Source organism: Monomorium pharaonis, chromosome 8 (genome assembly GCF_013373865.1).
Source record: "Monomorium pharaonis isolate MP-MQ-018 chromosome 8, ASM1337386v2, whole genome shotgun sequence".
Classification (NCBI taxonomy): domain Eukaryota; kingdom Metazoa; phylum Arthropoda; class Insecta; order Hymenoptera; family Formicidae; genus Monomorium; species Monomorium pharaonis.
Window position 1 is genome coordinate 5,265,308 of NC_050474.1, and position 22,268 is coordinate 5,287,575.

Genomic DNA, 22,268 nt, shown 5'->3' on the forward strand with positions numbered 1-22,268 from the left:
TAGTAATATTTGCATATCGTTCGCGACGCACCAACGTAATTCACGACGCCAACGGACCGAAGCTCCACCGAAGCTTAATACCTAGTGATAACGATATCGTCGGGTTCGTATTCACGCTGTTACTGTCGTAGCGCCGCCCATACGTACCGATCTGCCTGTGCCGTAGTTGTAAATTCGTTAATTAACTAAGGCAATTGCTTCTGTAACCCGATAATGAATTCAGTTCTGAGTAGTGCGTAACACGTATGATGCACACGGTGACGAACGTCGCTCGATAACGACTGAATAAACACGCGTCTTTGGAGCATTGCTCGAATTAACTTATAATAATTGCGTAATCATCAGTTTCCTTATTAAAAATATAACAAATCGTGCGCGTTGCAAAATCTCGTAATGTTACACGGAGAAAAATTTATAATAAAATTATTATGGTAAAGAGCAGATCAAGGAAAGAATTATGAAAATTTTTACTATGTTTTTCATTAAATTGCCATAGTATTTACATTACTTAGGTATGATTTTTTGAAATTTTTTTCTCTCGGTTCGTGGCTACTATGGTACATAATAATTTTTGATATAAAATTTTCTCCGTGTAGATGATATTAAAACATATTCTGTAACCCAATATATTTTTAATTCTTAATATTATTTTTAAGAAATTATTCGCAAGAGTATTGTTAATTGTTTTGGATAAATTAATTTACTAAAAAAATAACAAACAAGTACCTTTGTACTATTTGTCGCATTAACTTATGACTGCACGTAAGTACCAATTTTCCTATTAAAAAAATAAAAACCAACCGTGTAGATTTTAAAATCTAAGGCAAAATTTAATATTTCTATAATTCTCAATACAATTTTTACAGAAGATTCTTTTCATATAAAATTATTCTTAAAAATATTGTATGTCGTTTTGGATGATAAATTAATTCACTAAAAAAAGGAGTATCACTGTTTCGCAAATGACTTTGTAGGCGGACTTGAATTGGCACTCGCACGATCGATCTCGAAGTTCTCGTTTCTACGTCTAAGATAAGTCGGCTAATTCACGTTTACAGGTATACGAGAACCAGGCTGTGAGCGTCTACTCTTCGTAGAAGTTTAATCGAAGCTTTTACGCCGAGCATCGTGTGAATAACGCAGCTGCCTGTTTTGTATCTTCATCAGACGGCGACGGCGACGTCGGCGACGACGACGACGACGACGACGACGACGACGACGACGACGACGACGACTTCATTACAACGCTCGCGCGCACGAGCAGCGATCGACCAAAATTTCGCCGGTTAACTTGGAGACACGGCGGATTTATTAGTTTGCATCTGTGCCAGTGGGACATATTTATTTATTACTTGCCGATATCGACTAGTTTCCCTACACACAGTTTACGATTTACGATCGCGTACGTACGCGCGTGGATTTATGCGCGTGATTGCAAAGCTCGTAGTAAAAGGACATTTAGTTACAGCCGGCAATCTCATCGGCGGGAAAAAAGCAGACCCCTCGAGCGCGAATACTTTTTTCTCTCGCACAACCGTAATTTTATTGCTCGTATCAGTGATATTGCAAGTAATTCCTTGAAAAGCGTGATAGCTGGAGGCTTCATTTGAATATCCACGCTACCGTATGAACGGCGCGAGAGAACTTCGCAATCAACGGTACAGCACCTGTCGCGTGACCGTTCGTTCACGAACTCTCTCCCTTTTTTCCCCCCTTCCTCCCGGGGAGGGATAATTCCACCACTGATGCCGTTATTGCTTTCAGTTTTTAAACATAACTGTGCATAAAGACATTTATTACGTTTTTCCGCACAATGTATCGCCGCCCAGTATTCGTAATCACGAATCGTAAAACTCGTAGGTAAATTAATCAATTCGGCGAAATCGACCTATCCGATCGCGCGATATGTGACGAAGTAACTCATAGATATCTGGCAAGATCAAATTAAACAGTTTGTTTTTTTTTTTCCCGATAGAAAAGATAATTCGATAATTTTACAGAATACAAAGATGTTCCAATGGTAAAAAATTGCCGTAGACGTCTTTGTAAAACTGGGAAAACACTTGCGACAAATCGCGCAATGTCGCGAGCCCGAGCAATCTTCGTCAGTAATTACTAGTACATTGATACATTACCAGTAATTACCGGTCACGCGCTCTATCTATGTCAGTTACAAAATCAATCAAGCGATCACTCGTTCGGCCGCTGCTCATTTACGTTTGGGTCGGCGAGTCGAATCGATCGCGCGTATAGTCTGGTTCCGAATTCCAGTGAAACGCGGGTTCATGAAACCCTGGAAGAAGATAAATCTTATATCCCGGGCATCGGCCGATAAACGTCATAATCTTTACGTTTCGCGTGAATACACCTCACTGCAGTTTTCTTCGGTGATTATTATCATCCCCTCCGTCGCGTCGCACCGCAACTGGCAGCTTGGAAGTTTTACGAAAATTCGGAGTGGAGCATCAACCGTTGGACTACAAGTGCTAACACGTTTCGATTTTAATCTGATCCAACTCCCGGCCGTTGGCTGGCGCGCCGCCAGTCGCGCCGGAACGAAAAGAACATTCGCTTTTTAGTGCTAAATAAGCCCGGCGTATATCGTCGCGCAGTGAGCGTTATCTGAGCGTTAAAAAGTTTCATAGGAATCCTAGTCCGGTGCCTCGAGTAGCGTTGGATAAAACAACGACGAAATATAAACTTTTACTGGAAGAAAGTACCGTATAGCAATCGCGATTAAATCTGAAAGCGCGGTATCAGTGAAAGCGAATGCGGTTAATTTCCCGTTTAATTAGAACTTCCTGTACACGAAGGGCGAGGGTGAAACGTAAAGATAGACGCAGCCCGGTCCGATAAACAGACACGTACCGCATAACGAAAGCACGCAGGAGCGCGAAGACCCGCTTGTTTGAAATCCACACGTCGCGCGTACTCGCCCCTCTTTCGCTTTCTCTATCTCTATCTCGTCTCCTCTGGCCGGATACACGTCGCTATAGTAATGTATGCACGCACTCGAGCCAGCCAGCCAGCCAGCCAGCCAGCCAGCCATCCAACCAACCGGCGGATAGACCAACCGGACCGGTACAGTAGAGTGGAGCAGAGTCGGTTTTCCGGAAACATATTCTATGCATACATGCATGTTCAACACCTGCGAAGCAGCGCCCGGCATCGTCCGGCCGCCGGTAGTCAGGATGTTAAATTACGGCATTTAAATAATTTCGTTTAATCTCTGTGCACGGCCCTTCTGCTACTCCTCTCCCGCTATCTCTCTCTCTTCCCTCTTCTCCCTCTCTCACCGGCGGCCCCGGCCATCCTCCGTCGTTCTTCTCCGAAACGGACCGAGCGAGGAATATTTTTCCACGTTAATTCCATGAACCAGTCGCGCTGCCGGTCCCGGCAACGACAAAAAGCCGTATAACGCCGAGAAACACCTTCCGGTACGTTTTACGTTGTCGCCCGCGAATTCGGGCCGCGACAACGCTGTCGGTCGCGACATCAACGGGGGTCGGATATTAAACCGGCGAAAGTGCTAATTAAGCGTGGCAACGACATGCGTATTTTTTTATCATCGGCCGTCGCGTGATGAACGACGCCGCCACATACGCTGATCCTCCCGGTTCGGGTTCATTCTGCTTAAAATTAAACGGCTGTATTATAAAACAAGATCTTGCTGTTTAATTGCAATTTAAAATTATATCAAGCTGGAATATGAAAGGTCTCGACATAATCGTCGAGAACAGAGTCGAGAATAAAATTGTGCAAATTTAAACAAATCTTTCGTTCTATTTAGAGTGCACGACCTATACGTATGATACTCGTGTATACGTTACATTATATTTGTATTAAACGTAAGAAACGGGGTGTATTTTACAGCGACGGACTTATTTTGCAAAAACTTGTCAAGATGCGATATCGCACGTAAATCACAACGACACAGTGTGCAACGCGATAACGACACGATTGTGTCGCCTGCGAGTGACTACTCATCGCAAAGAGTGATGCACAACGGCAGCCAACGGCAACGTGATTGATAGCACATACGTCGGCTTTATCCGCCCCGTTATCCTCTACCACTCCGCAATCTGGCTCCCTAGAAAATACGTGCATCGAGCGCGTGACAAATTTATTTTCAGTCGCTCTCTCTAAGAGCACACTTTCTGCTAATCGTGCCGTATCGATTGACGGAATCGTTGATGGAAAGGAAACTTATTACCTCGCTAACACTTATTTACATTTGAAAGAAAACGCGAGAATCTGTGTTGGCAGAAAAAAAGCTAGAGATAGAATAGAGAAAAGTGACTCTCTCTCTCTCTCTCTCTCGCTCGCTCGCTCGTTCGCTCGCTCTCTCGCTTTCTCTCCGCCTCCTGGAAATATGGATTTAAGTTTGGTTTGTAAATAAACTCTTTAATAGTCCGACCACGACGTCCAATTTACTCTGCGTTCGTGACCACAAGCGTTTTAGAATCGCGACAATGAACGTTACATGAAAGAAAAGAAAATCTCCACGCTCCCTCTCTCCCTTTCATCCGCATGTTTTTCCATCCCTTTCTCGCGACCCGTGCCGCGCGCACAGTTAAGTCGGCGCACTTGTATTCAGCGCGAAGTGATAAAGATGGAAAGTGGCCGGCATTTGCATGTTTATTCCACTTCTTTAATTCCGACCGTTCTTTCTTTTCCACCCCCCTCCTCCTTCCCTCATGGTGGAGATTCACGCAACCACACGCACGCGGAAAAATATATACGCACGGGAAGATCCTACCTCTCTTACTCCTCTCAATCTAAATCGTGTTTGTGATGGTAAAACCGCAGGATCATATTTTGTGCATTTTTCAGACTGCATCCGTCGCGGATAACTTTTGACTACGCGTTAACGTATTTATTCTACGTCACGTTACATGTTGATCCGTTTCCGCCTTCGATTAAAATAGATGGCATGTGAGAAATGACGTAATAAATGAGGAAGCGCTATTTTTCTTTTCAATCACGTTTGATCCCGCTAATTTTTAATTTACCAAAAATATCGTTAAAATTTTATACGTTGATATAATTTTATACGAAATGTCGGTTAATTAAATAGTCGGATGTATAATTGATTTCTTTTACATCATTAAAACCCCAAAAATTAATCTCTGTATATAAATAATATAATAAATCAATTTTAATCTATCCATTTTTGTTGGTTGTTCTTTTTTTCATCAAAATGCTATTTCGATTATCTTGTTATTCTGATTCTATCTATTACAGATTAAGATCGGGGATTGTAGAACTTTTTTGTATATAAACAATATAAATTATTTCAGATTATTATTGCTCATTATTATTGCTGCCATTCCCCGAATTCATTCCCCGAAACATTATTTCAATTGGATTGTTATCGCTGAAGAGACAAGATGAGGTTTCGTTTGTCTGACTTGTTTGGCTATTTTCACTTAATCTGAAAATTCACGTATACAAACGTATAATACAATAAATATCTGTAACGTAATTAAGGTCAAGAGATATCACTTTGTATATAAATAATATAAATCATTTTTTTATCTATCCATTTCACTATCATTAACTTCGTGTTTTTTTTTTATCAAAATACTATTCCGATCAAATTCCGATCAAAATCCAATAAAATTTGATTTGAATCCATCACCTTTGACTAATTGACTAATTCGAATGTTTGATTCTGAAACGCAACGATGCAAGAATTTCGTTGATATATAGATACGCACTTACATTTGCAATCTCCGTGCAAACTTCTCTGTGCGACAGAATATACAACGCGCCGACCGTCACTTCGTCGGAAGTTTCTGCGTGCGTAGACTCGTTTCGTTAATCCAGCGGAGTACAGCCAGAGATGGAAGCTATTAGAAGTTTTCGATTCGGCTTGTTAATTATCCGAGACTTGATTTCTCGCGTTGGAATTTGCGCATAGCGGCAGCGACAGCGACGATTTAATCCGCGACCGAAACTTCATCGTTACATCGCCGAGTATGGATCGAAGATGTAACGTTCTATATGTCCCCTCAATCGTATTCTACGTTGACAATTTGCAGTAATCGTTAAAAAAATATAATGCAACTTAAAAACTGATAAATACAGTTGACTCATTGAAAAATAAAATTCTCAAAGAAGTTTAAGATAAAAGTCTAAATTATTTCTCTCTTTTTATATAACGCTACGTAGCAAAAACAATTTTCGACATATCTTTATAAGTACGAGAAAATAAAAATTTACCCAGTCTGTATAAATGCATGGACACAAGGGCTTAAATAAAAGGCTGCCACTTTCATTGAAACTCCACTCCACTGTAACCACAATTAGCCAAAAGCTTATATGTGCATAAACCGACCCTGGTTTTGGCAAGTAGTCGATCAGATATCGGACACGTGTGGTATGATCACGTGGCTAAATTCCATGACATTTCACAAATTAGTGAAATTCCGAGAAATTCCCGTCCGGCGGTCCCAGAAACGTTACCATGAACCACAGGATTTCATGAGTGTTCTTACACACGGTGAGGTGTGTCAATCCGTTTTTTTTTTTAATTCAACTAATGTTATGCCAGTACAAATCGCGGATATTTGCAGAGAAAATGAGATTACAAATAGCGCATTTTTTTAAATTGAGCAGCATATTTCATTCGGTTTATGCTTTTGGCGCATAAACCCAATTTCGGGCAGAGAAAGAGAGGAAAAATATATGCTCGGAAGCGCATGAGGGATATATGAATTTACGTGTGTAGGGCTTGACCTTTGACCCGAATTGCGAAACACAAAATGTCGCTTTAATTCGCGCTTAAAATCTGAGACCGACCCAGACCCATTTGATCATAAATCGCGGCGAAAATTTCGTTGACCCTGACGCAAACGCTACGCACTGGACACATCGGTCGGCGTCATGGGAGAGATCAATGCATCATTTTGCGCGGGATGGCAGAGTGGGTCAAAAAGGCCAGCATAAATCTTCACCTCGGAGAATTTTTATGACGCCGTTACGCCCGCGGCCGAAAAGCGCGATCCATTTTACACCTGCATTAATGACGGCCACCGCGCCATATGGGTGTGTGTATGTATATAACGCGGCCCGAAATAATATTCACGCAGTGGCAAAATCAATTACATTTCCAATGAATCACGTTATCGGGGTCTATACACCATCGGCGCGTGATGAAAATTGCGTTTTTACGAAAACCCGTTATTTCAGAGTAGCACGACACTTATAAATAATCATAATATCGATCCCGTGGCAAATTCATTTCTCCGCCACAAAAGTTTTCTATCATCTTTTTACGGAATCTACTTTTTACCTGTGAAATATCAAAATAACACGGGAGCACTGCCATCGGCGCGACCTAATGTCACTTTACAAATGAAGGCACGCTATTTTTATTTTACTAACGCGCGTCGTTTCCATTCCAGGAGTGAATGCCGCTTACCTACTTTTCTCTGCACTTTTTGAAAAGAAAGATAGGTCTCAAATTTACACGGCTCAGTCTTTTAAAGATTATTATGGATGCATCATCTTTAAATGAGCAGAAATGAGCCCTTTCTACAATATTCCAAGTTTTCACTTTTAATGTCCTTATTATAATTTTCCGAAATTATATTAGATTATATAAAAACACTTTTTTTATCCAATAAATATAATTTTTCTGTTATCTAGTGATAAACTATCATTAAGTACAGTGCACAGCACAGTATTATAGAATGCAGCAGAGTTAAACAATCAGGTAAACAAAGGTCAAATAAACACTTGTGCTCACGGAGCTGTAGAAAATCCATTTCTTCATCTACTCTCTAAATAATGCATTCGATGCATTCTCCCAGGACCGAGAAGGCGTGCGAGAAAGTGGACTGCTGCATATGTAAGCGAGAGACGGTTTTGATTACCGTGATGTGCTCGGCTATGCCAAGTAGGAATCTACGAATTTACGCACGCGAGTGGTCGTTCCATGACTGCAGCGAACACGTATTCGTCTGGTAATCTCGCCGGCCGAATAGTTGAGCTTTCAGGCAAACTTTGATTGACCGAATGATCGACTTGCTTACAGGAAACAGTAAGCGTGTCTAAGCAACTGTTCGTTCGCCGTAGTCAAACTAGTCGCGCGAATTTCTCATATCTGTCCTATAAATTTTGCTATCGTAAATGATTCGCTAAATTATGTCAATGCGTCGATTCATGTAATGCCATTTATAAAAACAAATAAATAATTGTCGATAAAGACAAATGATAGAGTCTAGTAAAATCTTACAGCATTCTCTCTATATTAAGCTGTAATTACATATTTTATTAAATTTAGCTGAATTATGTATTAATTATATCATTAAAACAATTATCTGGAATACACTGTAGGCCCTAAAAATATCTGCAACTTATAAAAAAATAATCTTTCTAAATTATTCACGGAACGAACCGTACGCTGAACTGACAGGATTTATCAACAGATCCTTAAATAAATTTTTAATATCTTAAATTTATACCGAGAATTCTGATTTAGTACGCAATGCGGAATGCATACGGTATATTCGTTTAACTTCCTAAAGATAGCGTCGGAAGATATTCATATCCGGTACGAAAGGTACCACAGAAATGACCTACAGGACACACGGTGAATATTTCAAAAGAGCTCGGAAGATTCGTATCAAATATTCAAAAGCATTATTTTCATCAAAGATCTTCATTTTTCAGACACAATAAGTCTTCAAGATGCAGTTATTTCAACCTGCAGATATTGAAAAACAAAATATTCAAATGTGTAAATGATTTCAATATGCATTAAAAATAAAATAAAAGAATCGAGCATTAATTAACATTAAAATTTAGAGACATCAACTTCAATAAAATTTAATGCAAAAAAATAAAAGATGTAAAAATTATAATTCTAAATAAATTCTTTTCTTATGGCGTTGAAAAGAAAATTTATATTTAACTTCATATTTGATTCTTATTTTATTTTTTAATTTTTATCTGATCTCAAAAATTTAATTATTCTATTGAATTGTAAACTTTCGTAAAGATTCATATTATTGACGCACAAATCTATAATAATGATAATTCCTTCCTTGGAAGATTTCGAAAATAATATTAACACGTATATGTTTGCGTCCTTTTCATATGTACATGTATATTTATATTTTACGAAAGATACGCAGTGTTCTCTGTTGTATTCGGCTAGAAAAACATTCAGTATTCGTGCAGCCATTTGTAAAATTGCCTCAACGTTTGCTTTCGTATTTCGATATTTCCGTCTGCCTGGTTCATGTTTGGATCCAAACGTCGAGTCCGGCCATTTCACGCTTGTTGAGCAGCGGACAACTCCGCAATTTGGGTAAAGGACCGTATCGAGTGCGGGGTTCAAGAAATTTCTAATTTCGTTGTCAAACTCTGCTGCACTCCGCATTAAAAGAAAAAAGTGTTGAAATTCAAATCGCATCATCTAATGATATAAAAAAAATTAGCAAATAAAATGTAATTATATATGTATTTACTTAGATACAACTACGCAATACCGTTAGTAATATTCTCGTCCAAACTCGACGAAAATGTCCGCGGTTGGGAAAAAACGCATTTATAGCCGAGATGACTCATTCCGCAACGAGAAATTACTTATTTTCTCAGCTGTCGCACCAACTGAGAAGCACCCTCTACGTAGCTACGCAAATATCACGAGGCTTTCGAATATTTAGAACGCAGGAGCCCGCAATTCCCGCCGGTAAACTGGTTTGCGCGGTAATTTCAATTATCGTATTGCATGGAGATTCGTCTAACTTCTCCCTCATAAATACATTAGTGTTAGTGATTTAACGCGGATGTGCAAATATCTGGGTAGTCGGCACTCTCAGTCGCTACCCGAAAACTTAGCAGGCGAACCCGGCCCAGGTACGTACGGGAGTTTGAAAAGGCCATTCATTCGGGTAAATATTTGGACGACAAGAAAATAGGCTGCTCACAATTTCCACCGGAGAAATCCATTACTTTTTTTTAACCCGTTGAAATTAAGTTCAAGCTGCCACATGTTCCATAGAATTCTTATACGAACTTACGTGTATTCTTCACCTTTAGACTCTAAAAAGATATATCAAACGAATAAACAAATATCAAGAGCTAACTCTGAAGTTCCAGCAGTGAATTGAAAATTTTCCACGTGCCACAAATATATATCTCGCACAGTTTTCACGTTATTATCGCGAATAGGGATCGTTTTTTGCGGATCTATTGCATTAAAATTTGAAATAACTTTTTTGCAGCCACGGGTTCGTAATGCAGCTCCCACTAGAAATGCAACGCGTGGCTGGAGGCGCACGAATCCCCGAGAAACGCGTTACATTTTTCAACGTCTTTAGCCGGAAAGACATATTCTCGCTGCACCGCGGAAATTTCATCTTCAGCTTCGTAGTGCTTCTTCTCCTCTCGGGCTTAAGAAACTGTTCGTCAAGTAACGGGGTGCTGCCAATGCTACCAGTTGCGTGGCGGAGTAAAGGAAGGACGACCGAGGCGCGTCGAGCTTAATCCCGTCGCCCTGGAAAAGTTCCGCATCCGCCGAGATTTTTCTCGCAAGCCATCTCTCTCCCGCCGGTCGCGGGATTTTTTTATTAGTCCGATGATTCACATCGACTCCGCCACAATTCGCGACCCCTATATAATCCCCGCGACTTGTTTCCCGTGGCCGCGAGTATTCCTCATATTATGTGTAATATCACCGTATGCCGAGAGGCGGCGGCCGTTTAATCTTCCAAAATCGATGCAAGCGCAATTTGAATGCATCATACATAATGAATTAGCATTTATCGCGGGAGCGAGAGAGCTTCGGAATATATAATTAGGAGATTGAGATATTTCGCTTATTTACAACAATTTCAACGCGGAGATGTAAGTGTCGGACAAAATTTTAAATTATTTTAAACGTTATCGATTTATACGAATAAATAAAGAAGCTCCAACTATAATCGAAACTAGATCTTGGTGCTTAATATTATTTTGCATATAAATCTTAAATTTTTCGTTTTATAAACTGCGCGCTGAATACGGTCAATCTTGAAACGCAATTATAAACTGAAAAGTAACTAGAAATAATATACAAATTAAATTGATCGTCAATTTAAGTGATTCTAAAAGCACTTTATTTATTACGAGAAATATTAATCTCTATTAAGCCAAGGTATATTTTTATTTATGTAACTACATTTAAACGATCGGGTTCAAATTATTATTGTTAGCAATTTAATTTTGTGAAAACGTCACGCACCAAGTTCTAATAAATTAGTTACTTTTACGTTTTTTCTTCTTCAGTATCTGTAGTTGGGAAGAGCGCCGGTAAATCTGGAACACGCGGCATGTTCGCGAATAATCGAAGCAATATATCTTGAAACTTCTTTTTTTCTTTCTCGTCTCACATTTATAATATAACAACGGTAGCAAAGTTCAGCCAGTAGTTTGCTCGAATATCCTCGAGGCAAAATCAAAGATATATCATGTACTGCGGCACGTCGCTCATAAAATCAGAAGCCGTTCCGTAAACCCGGTTGCCACGACAGTGCATTTTGAGGTCGAAAAAAGCATAAGTGCTCGACTTGCAATCTGCGTTGTAATGTAACCAGATTATTCCGCTGTCGCATAAATACACGCGGAAATGCAATTGTTCATGCACTCTGCGCTCGCGCAGACTTTGTGAAATTGGCAGCCTTCCACGTTGATACTCACTACTTGGTAAAACACGTCCCACGTAGCATTAAAGAAACATATCTATTAAAGCTATTAGGAAAATCACTCTAAATATAATTTCGACTCGTCTTCAATCTGCAATTAATTTTTCACGAACAAAATTTTGAATTATGTGATAATGCACTACTTGAAATTAATTCTACGACGAAATTCTAACTAGAAAATGAAAATCTTATTTCAAAGCTAAATTCATCAGTACTTTAGTATTTTAGGTAAAAATTATCTAACTAAAAAGATATTATGATATCAAATGTTAAATAACTTTGCAAAAAAGAGGCAGGTAATTAGATTTTTGGTAAAATATCTCGCCTTCAAATTTATCAAAAATTGTTTTATAAACAATTTCGCAAATAAGAGAGAACGTAATATAAAATTCGAGAGAAGAAAGGACCTTGTATAAATCTGGAAAAAACGGAGTACGTAATGTTCAGATCAAAGTGTACGACCGAGGGTGTGCGCTTATTGGTTGTAAAACGAGAACGCCCATCTGTCCACGCGATATGAGACATCAGTGAATCCTAAAAATCGACGACTCCCATCATCGATCACCACGATAAGTCACCTAGCCGATTCGACAGCGACGGGTGTGCCTAAAGTGCGAATCATTCCATTGAAAAATTCGGTGTGACTCGACACGCTGCGATCAATCGTGAAATATTCTTTAAAACGATAAAATACTAAAAATATATCTCACATATCTGACAGATATGCCTTTGTAAAAAAAATTAAATTGCAAAAGTGCTAAGAAAAAATGTGAAAGGATACACATCACAGTTTATACGATTAATAAGGAATTAACAAATGACATTTTGAACTTATGTATATATGTATACACGGAGAGAATTTTCTCTTAAAATTTACCCTCAAAATCTGGTAATCGTAGGATAATGTGTGACCTCGACGAATTTTACTACATTTTATTATATACTTTTAGTAAATTTTACTAAAAAGTATAGTAAAATTCCTCGAGGTCACACGTTATCTCACAATTACCGGATTTTGATAATCCGGTATTAATAATACAAGTATTTTGATACCGGTAAATTTTAAGAGAAAATTCTTTCCGTGTATGATAATAGAGAATAATAGAGAAAGATAGTAAATAACATATCCTTTCATTTTATTAAAGTGAGAATTTTTGAAATCCGCATTACACAGAAGTCAAAGTGCGATTAGCCGAACAGAAAAAAGATGAAGCGACAAGTTGTCCGTCGCAAGAATATCGCTCGTAATAACGATATTATCGGCACTTCGCGGAGCGGGCTTAATTTCGTTGCGACACTCGAGCTAATCGATGACGAAATTTTGTGACGCTCGTAAATTTTGAAATGAGATCAACAACTTCCTCTCTCCGCGACGTCAACAGGCTGAAGCGAAATTCGTAGGGTTCGCGCGACCGAAGGAAACGCGGGAGGAGAGGGGGCGGACGACTGGGGGTGCAGCTGAAATTTTTGGCGTTTTATGCGAACGCCCGAGTATACGGCACTGTTTTTCGTGTGGCAGCTGGCTCGCATGGCGGAACAACACTAAACTCAAGATCCAGGACCAACCGACGTGGCAGCCTTATCGGCGCGCGCGCTCGCCTTATTTTTAATAAAAACTACGACGAAGGGGAAAGGGATGTGGGTGCGAGATTAAAAAATTCACCGGCGCCCGGAAGCACTCGATGGCCTCGTAACTTAAAATTAAGAAAATTAGGAAGCCGCACGACCGGCTGAGCTCGCGAAACGCTTATACCCTGTTCTCGGGAATTTAATAGTAATCACTTGGCGAATGATGCATCTGTATCGATACGCGCGCGCCGCAAAATTACATTCAAATACGTTTTTATAAGCGGACAATGAGATAATCTCACGTTATTATAACAAGGAAACTGTAGACTTAGTAGATCAATTATCAGGTATGCTTGCAGAGAATATTGCATTGTAAAATTAATTTTAATTGTGTAATGTACTTTGCGCCACGTGTCCTCGGGATAATTCGGGGATATTAATTTTACTATTAACGTCGTCCTCAGTATTCGGTAGTGAAATTGTGAGAATTTTGCGCGAAATGAACAAACTTGGTGAAACGGGCGGGTTAAGTTTCCTACTTTGTCTATCATTACCGCGCGACACTCGGAAATATCAAAAAAGTGAAGAACACGAAAATTACACTCACAACGCGTAAAAGCGGCGACAGAGCGAAAAAATGTCGTAAGCTCAACAAATGTTCCTCGACAGTAAATAACTAGTGACAATGAATTATGTTATATAATAGCAATGGTAATAATTAATCATTCGCATACGCAAAATAGATAAATGTCGCTCTTAAATGTCGCATGTATGAATTGTTAATTGCCAATTAATTGCCAATTACTATATATCTTTATACCTTATATTCACGTCATTAATTTGAGCTTAAAATTTAAACGGATAAGCTTAACAAGTGTTTGATGTCGACATTGGTGAAACTTTTACCTTCTAAACAACTAAATTCATAAAAAGAAAGGTATTCTCACCAGAAATACCATCGTAGGTCCACCATTCCTCCCAGCTGGCTTCGGATTCTGCAAACAGAGACAAAAAAGAATATTAGTAAAAAAAAACTTGTTTCTAAAATAGTAATTACAACTACCTTCTTAGATTTAGCGTCCGTGCAAACTGTTCTAAGCTATACGGTAACGCGCGTACGTTGCACGTTTGGATTGCGATAGCCGCAATTTTATTTCTCGTACATTTTGCCCGAGCAATTCCCGAGAAACCCCCGCAAACGTACGTACGGCGGAAAACTTTAGAACTCTATCACCGCGTCCCGTAGACGCCGCGCCGGCCGGTACATCGATCAATTGCAGTTGTAGATCGGGGACGATCGGTCAATCGATTACCGCGCGGCAGAATTCCTAAGGCGGATGCTGCTCTCGAATTGTGCCACGTGGTTTTATGCGCGTCGGACATACCAGAAGTGCGACGGATCCGCCCCGTCGCACGTGCACACACTCGAGAAACTCTCGTGCCCCGTCTTCCTTGCTCTCCTCTCCCCTCCTCCCTCTCTCTCTCTCTCTCTCTCTCTCTCTCTCATTCTCCCTCTCTTGCAGTCGCTCCGATCGTAGCTCGACCCCATCCCGCTTTAGACGCTGACCCATATTCGATTATCTGGATGCATGCCATCCAACGCCGTACTGCAAACTAATTGCTTCAAATTGGAAAACTTTCTCGGGCTATCCCGGATTCGCCGCCTCGTCTGCTCTCCACTTCCCTCCCCCTCTCTCTTTCCCTTCGTCTTTCTCTCTTAGTGCCTCCCTTTCTCTCTCTCTCTCTCTCTCTCTCTCTCTCTCTCTCTCTCTCTCTCTCTCTCTCTCTCTCTCTCTCTCTCTCTCTTTCTCTCTCTCTCTTTCTACTGTCAATCGCGATGTTTCTCACCGGCATTCCTCTTCTCGGGTCCACAAGATATTTATAGGCGTCTATTCCGTTTCAGCGTTCATGATCCATCGACCGTTACGGACTACCGACTTGTGTCCATAATATCTGATGCGCCACATGTTTATCCGCGTGTACGACGTGCAACACGGCATACATGCTCGCTGATTGTACAGTGTACACCTTAATGGGACCGGTAGGGACGCGTTTCTCGTAACTGCACGATTGAATATTAGTCGCATCTGTACGATTTGCAGGATGTCCGGGAACCGTGTTGTGTCACGATTCGGTGATTTATAATTAAACATCATTAAAGAAACTAAATACGAGATATAAATTAACGCGATGTGTCAATCTCGGCGAGTTTATCGGGATTGAACATCCTGTTCGAGATGAATGGCTTGCATCTAAAAAGTAGTAGAAAGTTTCCCCCCCCCCTCCCCGCAACCCTGTAGCGTGAAGGAAACCATTTCACAAGTATCGAAATCTGCCATCGCGCTCGCGTGTTATGACCGGCGGAGAATTGATGCGCTGTCGTCACGTGAAATCAGGTTTCTTACGTACGTAGGCGAGAGTACGTGTGAACTTTGGCTGTCAAGCGCGAATACAAATGGAATACGACCCGGCGTGGCGGCTGCGAATGTGTTCGCGAGAACGCGAGGAGAGTCGACAATCGTGCGCGGCTTACATGCATCGTGCATAATCGATAGTGACGCCTGTCACTGTCACGCCCGACGGATGATATTATCAGCTCGAGCGTAGCACGCGGCAAATCTTGAACCCGATATTAGAACCGCAGTCGAACGCGATATTTGCGCTATTTCACAAATTTCTGATTTTTATGATCGTTGTACGCATCATCAGTTAGAGATTAGTTATCACAGAAGTAGATGACAGCACTTGCAAATGTCGTTGACTTTAACAACATTGTAACATAATGTTTTATTATGTCAAAATCGAATTAATATGTCACATTCGGATTACATGTTTAGATATTTTCGTTATCTCTTTATCGATCGATATTATTTTTTATTAAAACGACAGTTTTTGTCTCGATTTTCAGTGAAATAAAACAGATGGGTTTCCTCACGGCGCAATAAAAAAGTTTATTAGTCTCGTAACCCTGTCCAAGTTTGGGCCATAACGTTTCCTCTGGCGGATATTTTAGGACAACGTCGCCCAATACGTCTAATTTGAATATTTCATTTGTGGAAGACTTGTTTTCTCAACGGAACATTCCATCATTCATTGCACGTTTTATATTCATACTGTTCTGACGCGACACTCGATGCATACGAAAAAAATACATATTTACAGAGAGCCGCGCAGTTCGCAGCCGTAGTTAGTTTTAGTGACGATGAGAATTACGACGAAAACTTGCAGTTGGATCTTGTAGCAGACAACTTTTCCTCTTCATTTTTAATATAGTGTGACAACCACGTACGAAATATTTAACACACATCGCGTTATCAAAGTGACAAATCAATGAATTCGTCGGATCAAAGTTCACGAGGTTACCATTAATACTGACTTGCATATGCAAAGATACGTTTACGAGGTGCTTCCTACCGGCATCATTTCGATTATACGATAGCGTTTATCGCGTCTGGGTCACACGTCCCCCGCACACGAGCGATCACGAACGGCGTTCCAGATACTTACGTCTGACATAGGGCAAAGAAGTACCTTTTAGGATCGAGGAAGCAACGTTGAAAATACCGATAACATAGAACTGTCGCATATCGTCTGGGAGACTTTTCGTATTGGCAGCCCGTGGCAACCGTGTGAAACTACTTTTCCACTTGCGACTTACTCGCGCCTGACAACGTAAAAACAAGTGAAAGAAAGACTTTAGATAATTACATTCGGTGACGTATCCGAAAATGCGCGAGGATCATGCGCTCCTCTAATGCACGCGTCAGTGCCTGACCTATTTCTGACTGTACTACTTAAGTTAAGTAGCGACGAGATGCCACAAGTAAATCTCGCTCGCTTCGCTCCGTTTTGTATTCCTTTCTTCTCTCTTTCTTTGTTTTCTTTCTTTCTCCTTTTCTCGTTTTCGCATGTTGCTTGAGTTGCATTATAAATGCGACATTATGTTGTATAATAACGCAGATGCGAAACATTTCCCTGATTATCTTTTCACGCTAACTGCGGAAAGACCAACGCGCATGGGGCAAATGTTCCGAGCACGAATTTAACAAGCCGCTTAAACAGGATGTGTCGGAATAGTTTATCTTCGCACGGAAAATCCGTCGGAATTTCTCTTAATTTCAAGACAAATCTGGGAATCTTGAAAAATAAATAAAAATGTAAACAAGAAAATGTGATGTAGATTGTTCGTAATTCATTTAATTACAATAAACAGGTCAATATATCAAATCAAGAAAAATTATCCTAATACAAAAATTTATTAAATAAAAAATATATAACTATAAACTCGACTACAAAATGACTTTGTCGAAATTTGTTTAACATTTTTTAACACAGTTGTTTTGTAGTCGCGTTTATAATTATATATTTTTTATTTAATAAATTATATTGTATTAGGATAATTTGTCTTGGCTCGATATATTGACCTGTTTATCGTATTATTTTTGCTTAGCATTAATGAGCTCTTTATATTTGTTTGTTTTTAATTTAATTATGTATAATGAAATCATTTAAATGTCCACTCGTGATAGATTTTGCCACTTATTTCATAATTATAATATTTCGTTATTCACGAGACGTATCAAACGCCATCACGACTTAAATGAATTTTTTATAACAGCATAATATAATTATATCATTCTACAAAATACGTATTGCGGCTTCAGATTAAATTAAAATACGTCAAGCACTTTATTTAAAATATAAACGTTAAAAATGTTACAATCGTCGGACACAAACAGCGCGACAATATTTCGCACAATCCGTAACAATCCAGTTTGCGCATTATGTACTTTCACTGCAAGAAATAAACACTGAAATAACAGTTAAAAGGAGAAATATTGTTACGAGTGCCGTGGATAGTATTCTCGAATAAAACGTTACGCGCGAAAACTCTTTGAACGGAAATAGAAAGAAAAAGAGAAAGAAAGAAAAAAGAGAGGGGGGAAAAAATACAAATAGAAAAAGAAAAATTAATTCACAAATGTCCAAAGACGAATTATGCAATTATCAATGAAAGTCTCAACGACCTCTCGCATGCACCGGATACATATATGACTTCATGGGAATTGCACGCAGGTTAAAGGGTGCATCGCCTCAGAATAACGCTTGCACCAATTTCCCCGCCTCGCGCGCGGCAAGAGCATATCCGTGCCGGCAGGTGTGAGCGCACTTACACGATCCTCCCAAATTGTTACTCTTATTACACGCGGAATCGATAGTACGCCTATTCCACCGTGCTCTCCTTACCATTACCACCGCCGCTTTCTCGAACCCCTTTCCCACAGGGAAAAACAACCCGCGTATTTAGACACGCGGACCTCGCCTTAAGGCAGGTGGAATAATTTCCGCGAAGCTTTCAATAATTCATGTCACGTGCCGCCGCCGGAGATTCCGCGAGAAATACGCAACAGAAAATTGAACTTGGGAAGGAGGAAAGTTTAGCCCTATTGAGAATAATCAATATTTCATTATAATTCCTTAACATGCGGCTCCCCTTGATGAAAATCATCATTTTCTCGTTTCATTCGTGTTAACGTAAGCATTCTCAAATAAACCGTGGCTTCTTCCCGTCGATGAATCGATCCCGTGAAAGAGTTTCTCATTCGCTTTTTACCGCGAGCGACACTACGAGTAAGCCAATTTTCCAGGCGCCACGATAGGCGATAGGATGGGCGATATTGTCGAATCAGGGGGAAGTGTTTGCGCTAAATTAATTTCGGGTCAGGTTTGCGCGCGAGCAAAGACACGTAACGTGTGTGTAGTGAACAAAGTGAAACAAAATTGAATCACGGATCGAAAATGCGGACCGCGGGGTTGGTGCACCTAAAGGGTTATCCCAGGGCAGAACTAACGCACGCGAGGGTGTGTTAAAGTACCGCGGTTCGGATAATTTAAGTAAATATTTCGTGATATAAATGAAAGGCACGTGAGCCAGATACTGATTAAACATTAAAATTGATCGCCGTGGAGCCATACGAAATTACAGTCCACAAATGCCGGCGCGCCGTTTCGCAAGATAAGCCTGGGCAAATAACGGTGCAGATACTATCGCCTGTGCCTCTTTCTTTTATCAAGGGGCATATCAAATAAGTCTATAACTAACCAACCGTATCATGGCCAAGTTATTCCGCGATCAGGCGCATAGCGCACGAAATATTTTCGAGATGCTAATAGAAGTTTCGCTCCGGACACAAACGATTCCCCAAGAAATTCTTCTTTGAACGATAAGTTCTTCACCCGCATAAATCTTTTTAATATTAACCTAACAAATAATGCGAACGTTCCGCTTTTGTAGGGATAGTTTCGTTTTCCCGATGGTGTTGTTCCACTGTTCTACCGCCGAACATATAAATGTCTCAATTTAAAAGATATATTAATAAAAATTAATTTTCATTGAAATTGTTAAGAATTCGATCCTGCAACACAAAATTGTCCCGCCTTAGATTAGAAAATATCTGCTCACGTTACTCACAACGTTCTAAATATTAGTAAAATTTATATTACAAATTTTATATTAATGCATTCGTTGACACAAACGTTTCTCTTTTTTTCCCAAAGTAGGAACGAATGTCTCGTACTGAGAAAATTCCGATATTCGATTACGAATTAATCGATACAGCCGACATGCCGGCGATCTCGACACGTGATAATTCCGCGTAATTCTATTCGTATATACGCGGCGCGAAATTACCGGGCACCTTCAACGACGTGACATGGAAGCAGAACGAGATCATCCGCCCCGGCTAATTTTCTAATACTTATTCTTCTATTACAGCACAGCGCGCGTTACCATATTACTACACTCGTGATCTGAATACATGCATATTCATCCATACGTCTTTATAACGGCGGGCGCACATAGCTTAAGGACCCCCTTTTTTGCATAGAGAGCCATCCCGTATAAACGGATAAATTCAAATTGAAGCAGCACAAAAGTGTAAATGAACTTTGCGCCGAAAAAGGCCGCTTGTCCAGGCGCCGTCGACACGGATGACTTTAAAGGGCCGGATGGCCTTTGCGTATATACAGCAGCCTCCGGATTAAAAGATGAAAAGAAGTACAAGCGCGTCGACGTACGCTCACCAGACAGTTAATGACCGACAGTACACGTTCCTTCGCGTATTTAAACGACCTGCGTGTAAATTTCTTTTATAATGAAGTTTACTACAAAAGCTTGAGGGTCAACTTCATTCTAACAAGCTTTTACAAACCATAAAAATCTCCATAAAAATGCGATATACCTATTCCTCGCATTTTTATTAAAAAAATATCTTTAGAAAATTATTCTCTCAACTTGCGATTCTTATTTCTCATGACTTACAATTTATTCTATTTAGTGTTCTTAGATAATTAGAAATAATGCGTTCTTCATATCTCATTAATTGCACAAAAATGCGTAAAATATACAAAATGCCTTGTAATGACAACGGAAATGTCACAGAAACGTATATCTCCTCTTTAATTCCAATTTTTCAAGGGATATCAAAGGCGCTCCCCTCTTGGATGAACTTTAGATTAATCGCGAAGTATATGGGAGTAACAAGCGGGTCGTAAACGAATTCTCTGCTACGTACGCTCTTCGCGAAGTGTCGGTGAGGTGCGGGCGCGTAGAAAGGACTACTTGCGGCGCTCGTTCGTGCTCGAGCGAAGGGAAAGGGCCGCGAAATAGGTTACACGGAGAAGGAGTAGGATGGAGGAAAGGAAGGTGAGAGCCGGAGTGTCCAAACGAGTGGCCAAATGTAATTTAAAGAAGGAACGAACTTCATCTCCTACCACCACACTCTTGAGCCCACTCACCGCTACCCGCCTGCGCCGTACCATCCTCAGGCAACGACCAGGAGGAAGAAGGCGAAAAGTTCAGTCTGGTTTACAATTCAGCCCGCATACAGCCAACCGATCCTCTGCCTTCCTCCCCTCCTTTCTCCAGCATCATCATCTTCTCTCGCTCTTTCACGTCCGCCTCTTACACTCACCGTCACCGTCCTTGTTTGATTTCGCCTACAGTCCATTTCGAGTTTGCCTAACACGCGTCCACATAACGCTGCTATCGATCTATGAATAATATTCTCTTTCTTTCTTTCGGTCGTCTTCTTTTTGCCATCACTCGCGGTATATACTACAAAGTTTAATAAACACGTCCGACTTTCTGATAGATAAATACTGAAATTTTGTATTCCAAATTTAGAAATAAGATTAACGTTTCAATTTTTTATGTTACTATTAATCTTTATTATATGTTATGGCTCTAAAGTTGTTTATATATAACTTTTTAATGTATAATAATTTTATGCATGTTTTGAGTAATTTTTAAAAAATAATAAGATAACTATTAATTAACAAATCAAAAATTAATTATTTACATTGTTTATTTCTTGTAAAATATTAAGAATTGCGATATAAATCTTTCCTTTCCAATTAAACTTTTTCATATCTTACAAATACACTTAAAAAATACTAAGTATAGTTATTTTTTTAATAAAAAAAATATTTGTATAAGTAGTAAATTATAATTAAAGATTTTATATAATCTAAAAGCTGAGAGCGAAGAAATATTGCTGTACTAGTGAATTCATAATTTAGAATAAAAATGGTACACTATATGGACAAATCAAGTTAAAATCTTAAAAATATGTTTAAACACGATGACACATCTATATGTGTGATAGAATTATAAAAATATATAAACGTAAAAATAAAATAAAAGTAAAACAAATTAAATTGATCGTTAAATTTAGACGTATTCAAAACGATTTGATTTGGTAATAAAACATTAATAGTGTCAACAATTGACACTGATTGAATAAAAAACATCAATATAAAATCTCAAATAATCAGATATTTTATATTTGATACAACTTCTGTCGAAAGTAAAACATATAGTGATGAAAAGCCGATGGGAAAACCGTGACGAACGAGACGCGTGCATCCAGCTCCTTCGATATTCACTTAATATGTAGTTCCAGCAGAACGGATGCGATTCGTTAAGCTTGATATCGCCGTGCA

The 22,268-nt window shown here is 39.6% G+C and overlaps 1 protein-coding gene across 2 annotated transcripts in view; it reads right to left on the reverse strand.

Moving 5' to 3' along the window:
• Nucleotides 1–22,268, reverse strand: part of LOC105833820 (carbonic anhydrase-related protein 10) — a 132,012-nt gene that overhangs the window by 60,629 nt on the left and 49,115 nt on the right. For both annotated transcript variants that reach the window (XM_012675839.3, XM_036290472.1), the window contains exon 2: nt 14,213–14,260. In XM_012675839.3, the coding sequence (XP_012531293.2) occupies nt 14,213–14,260 (48 nt within the window). The remainder of the gene's footprint in view (nt 1–14,212; nt 14,261–22,268) is intronic.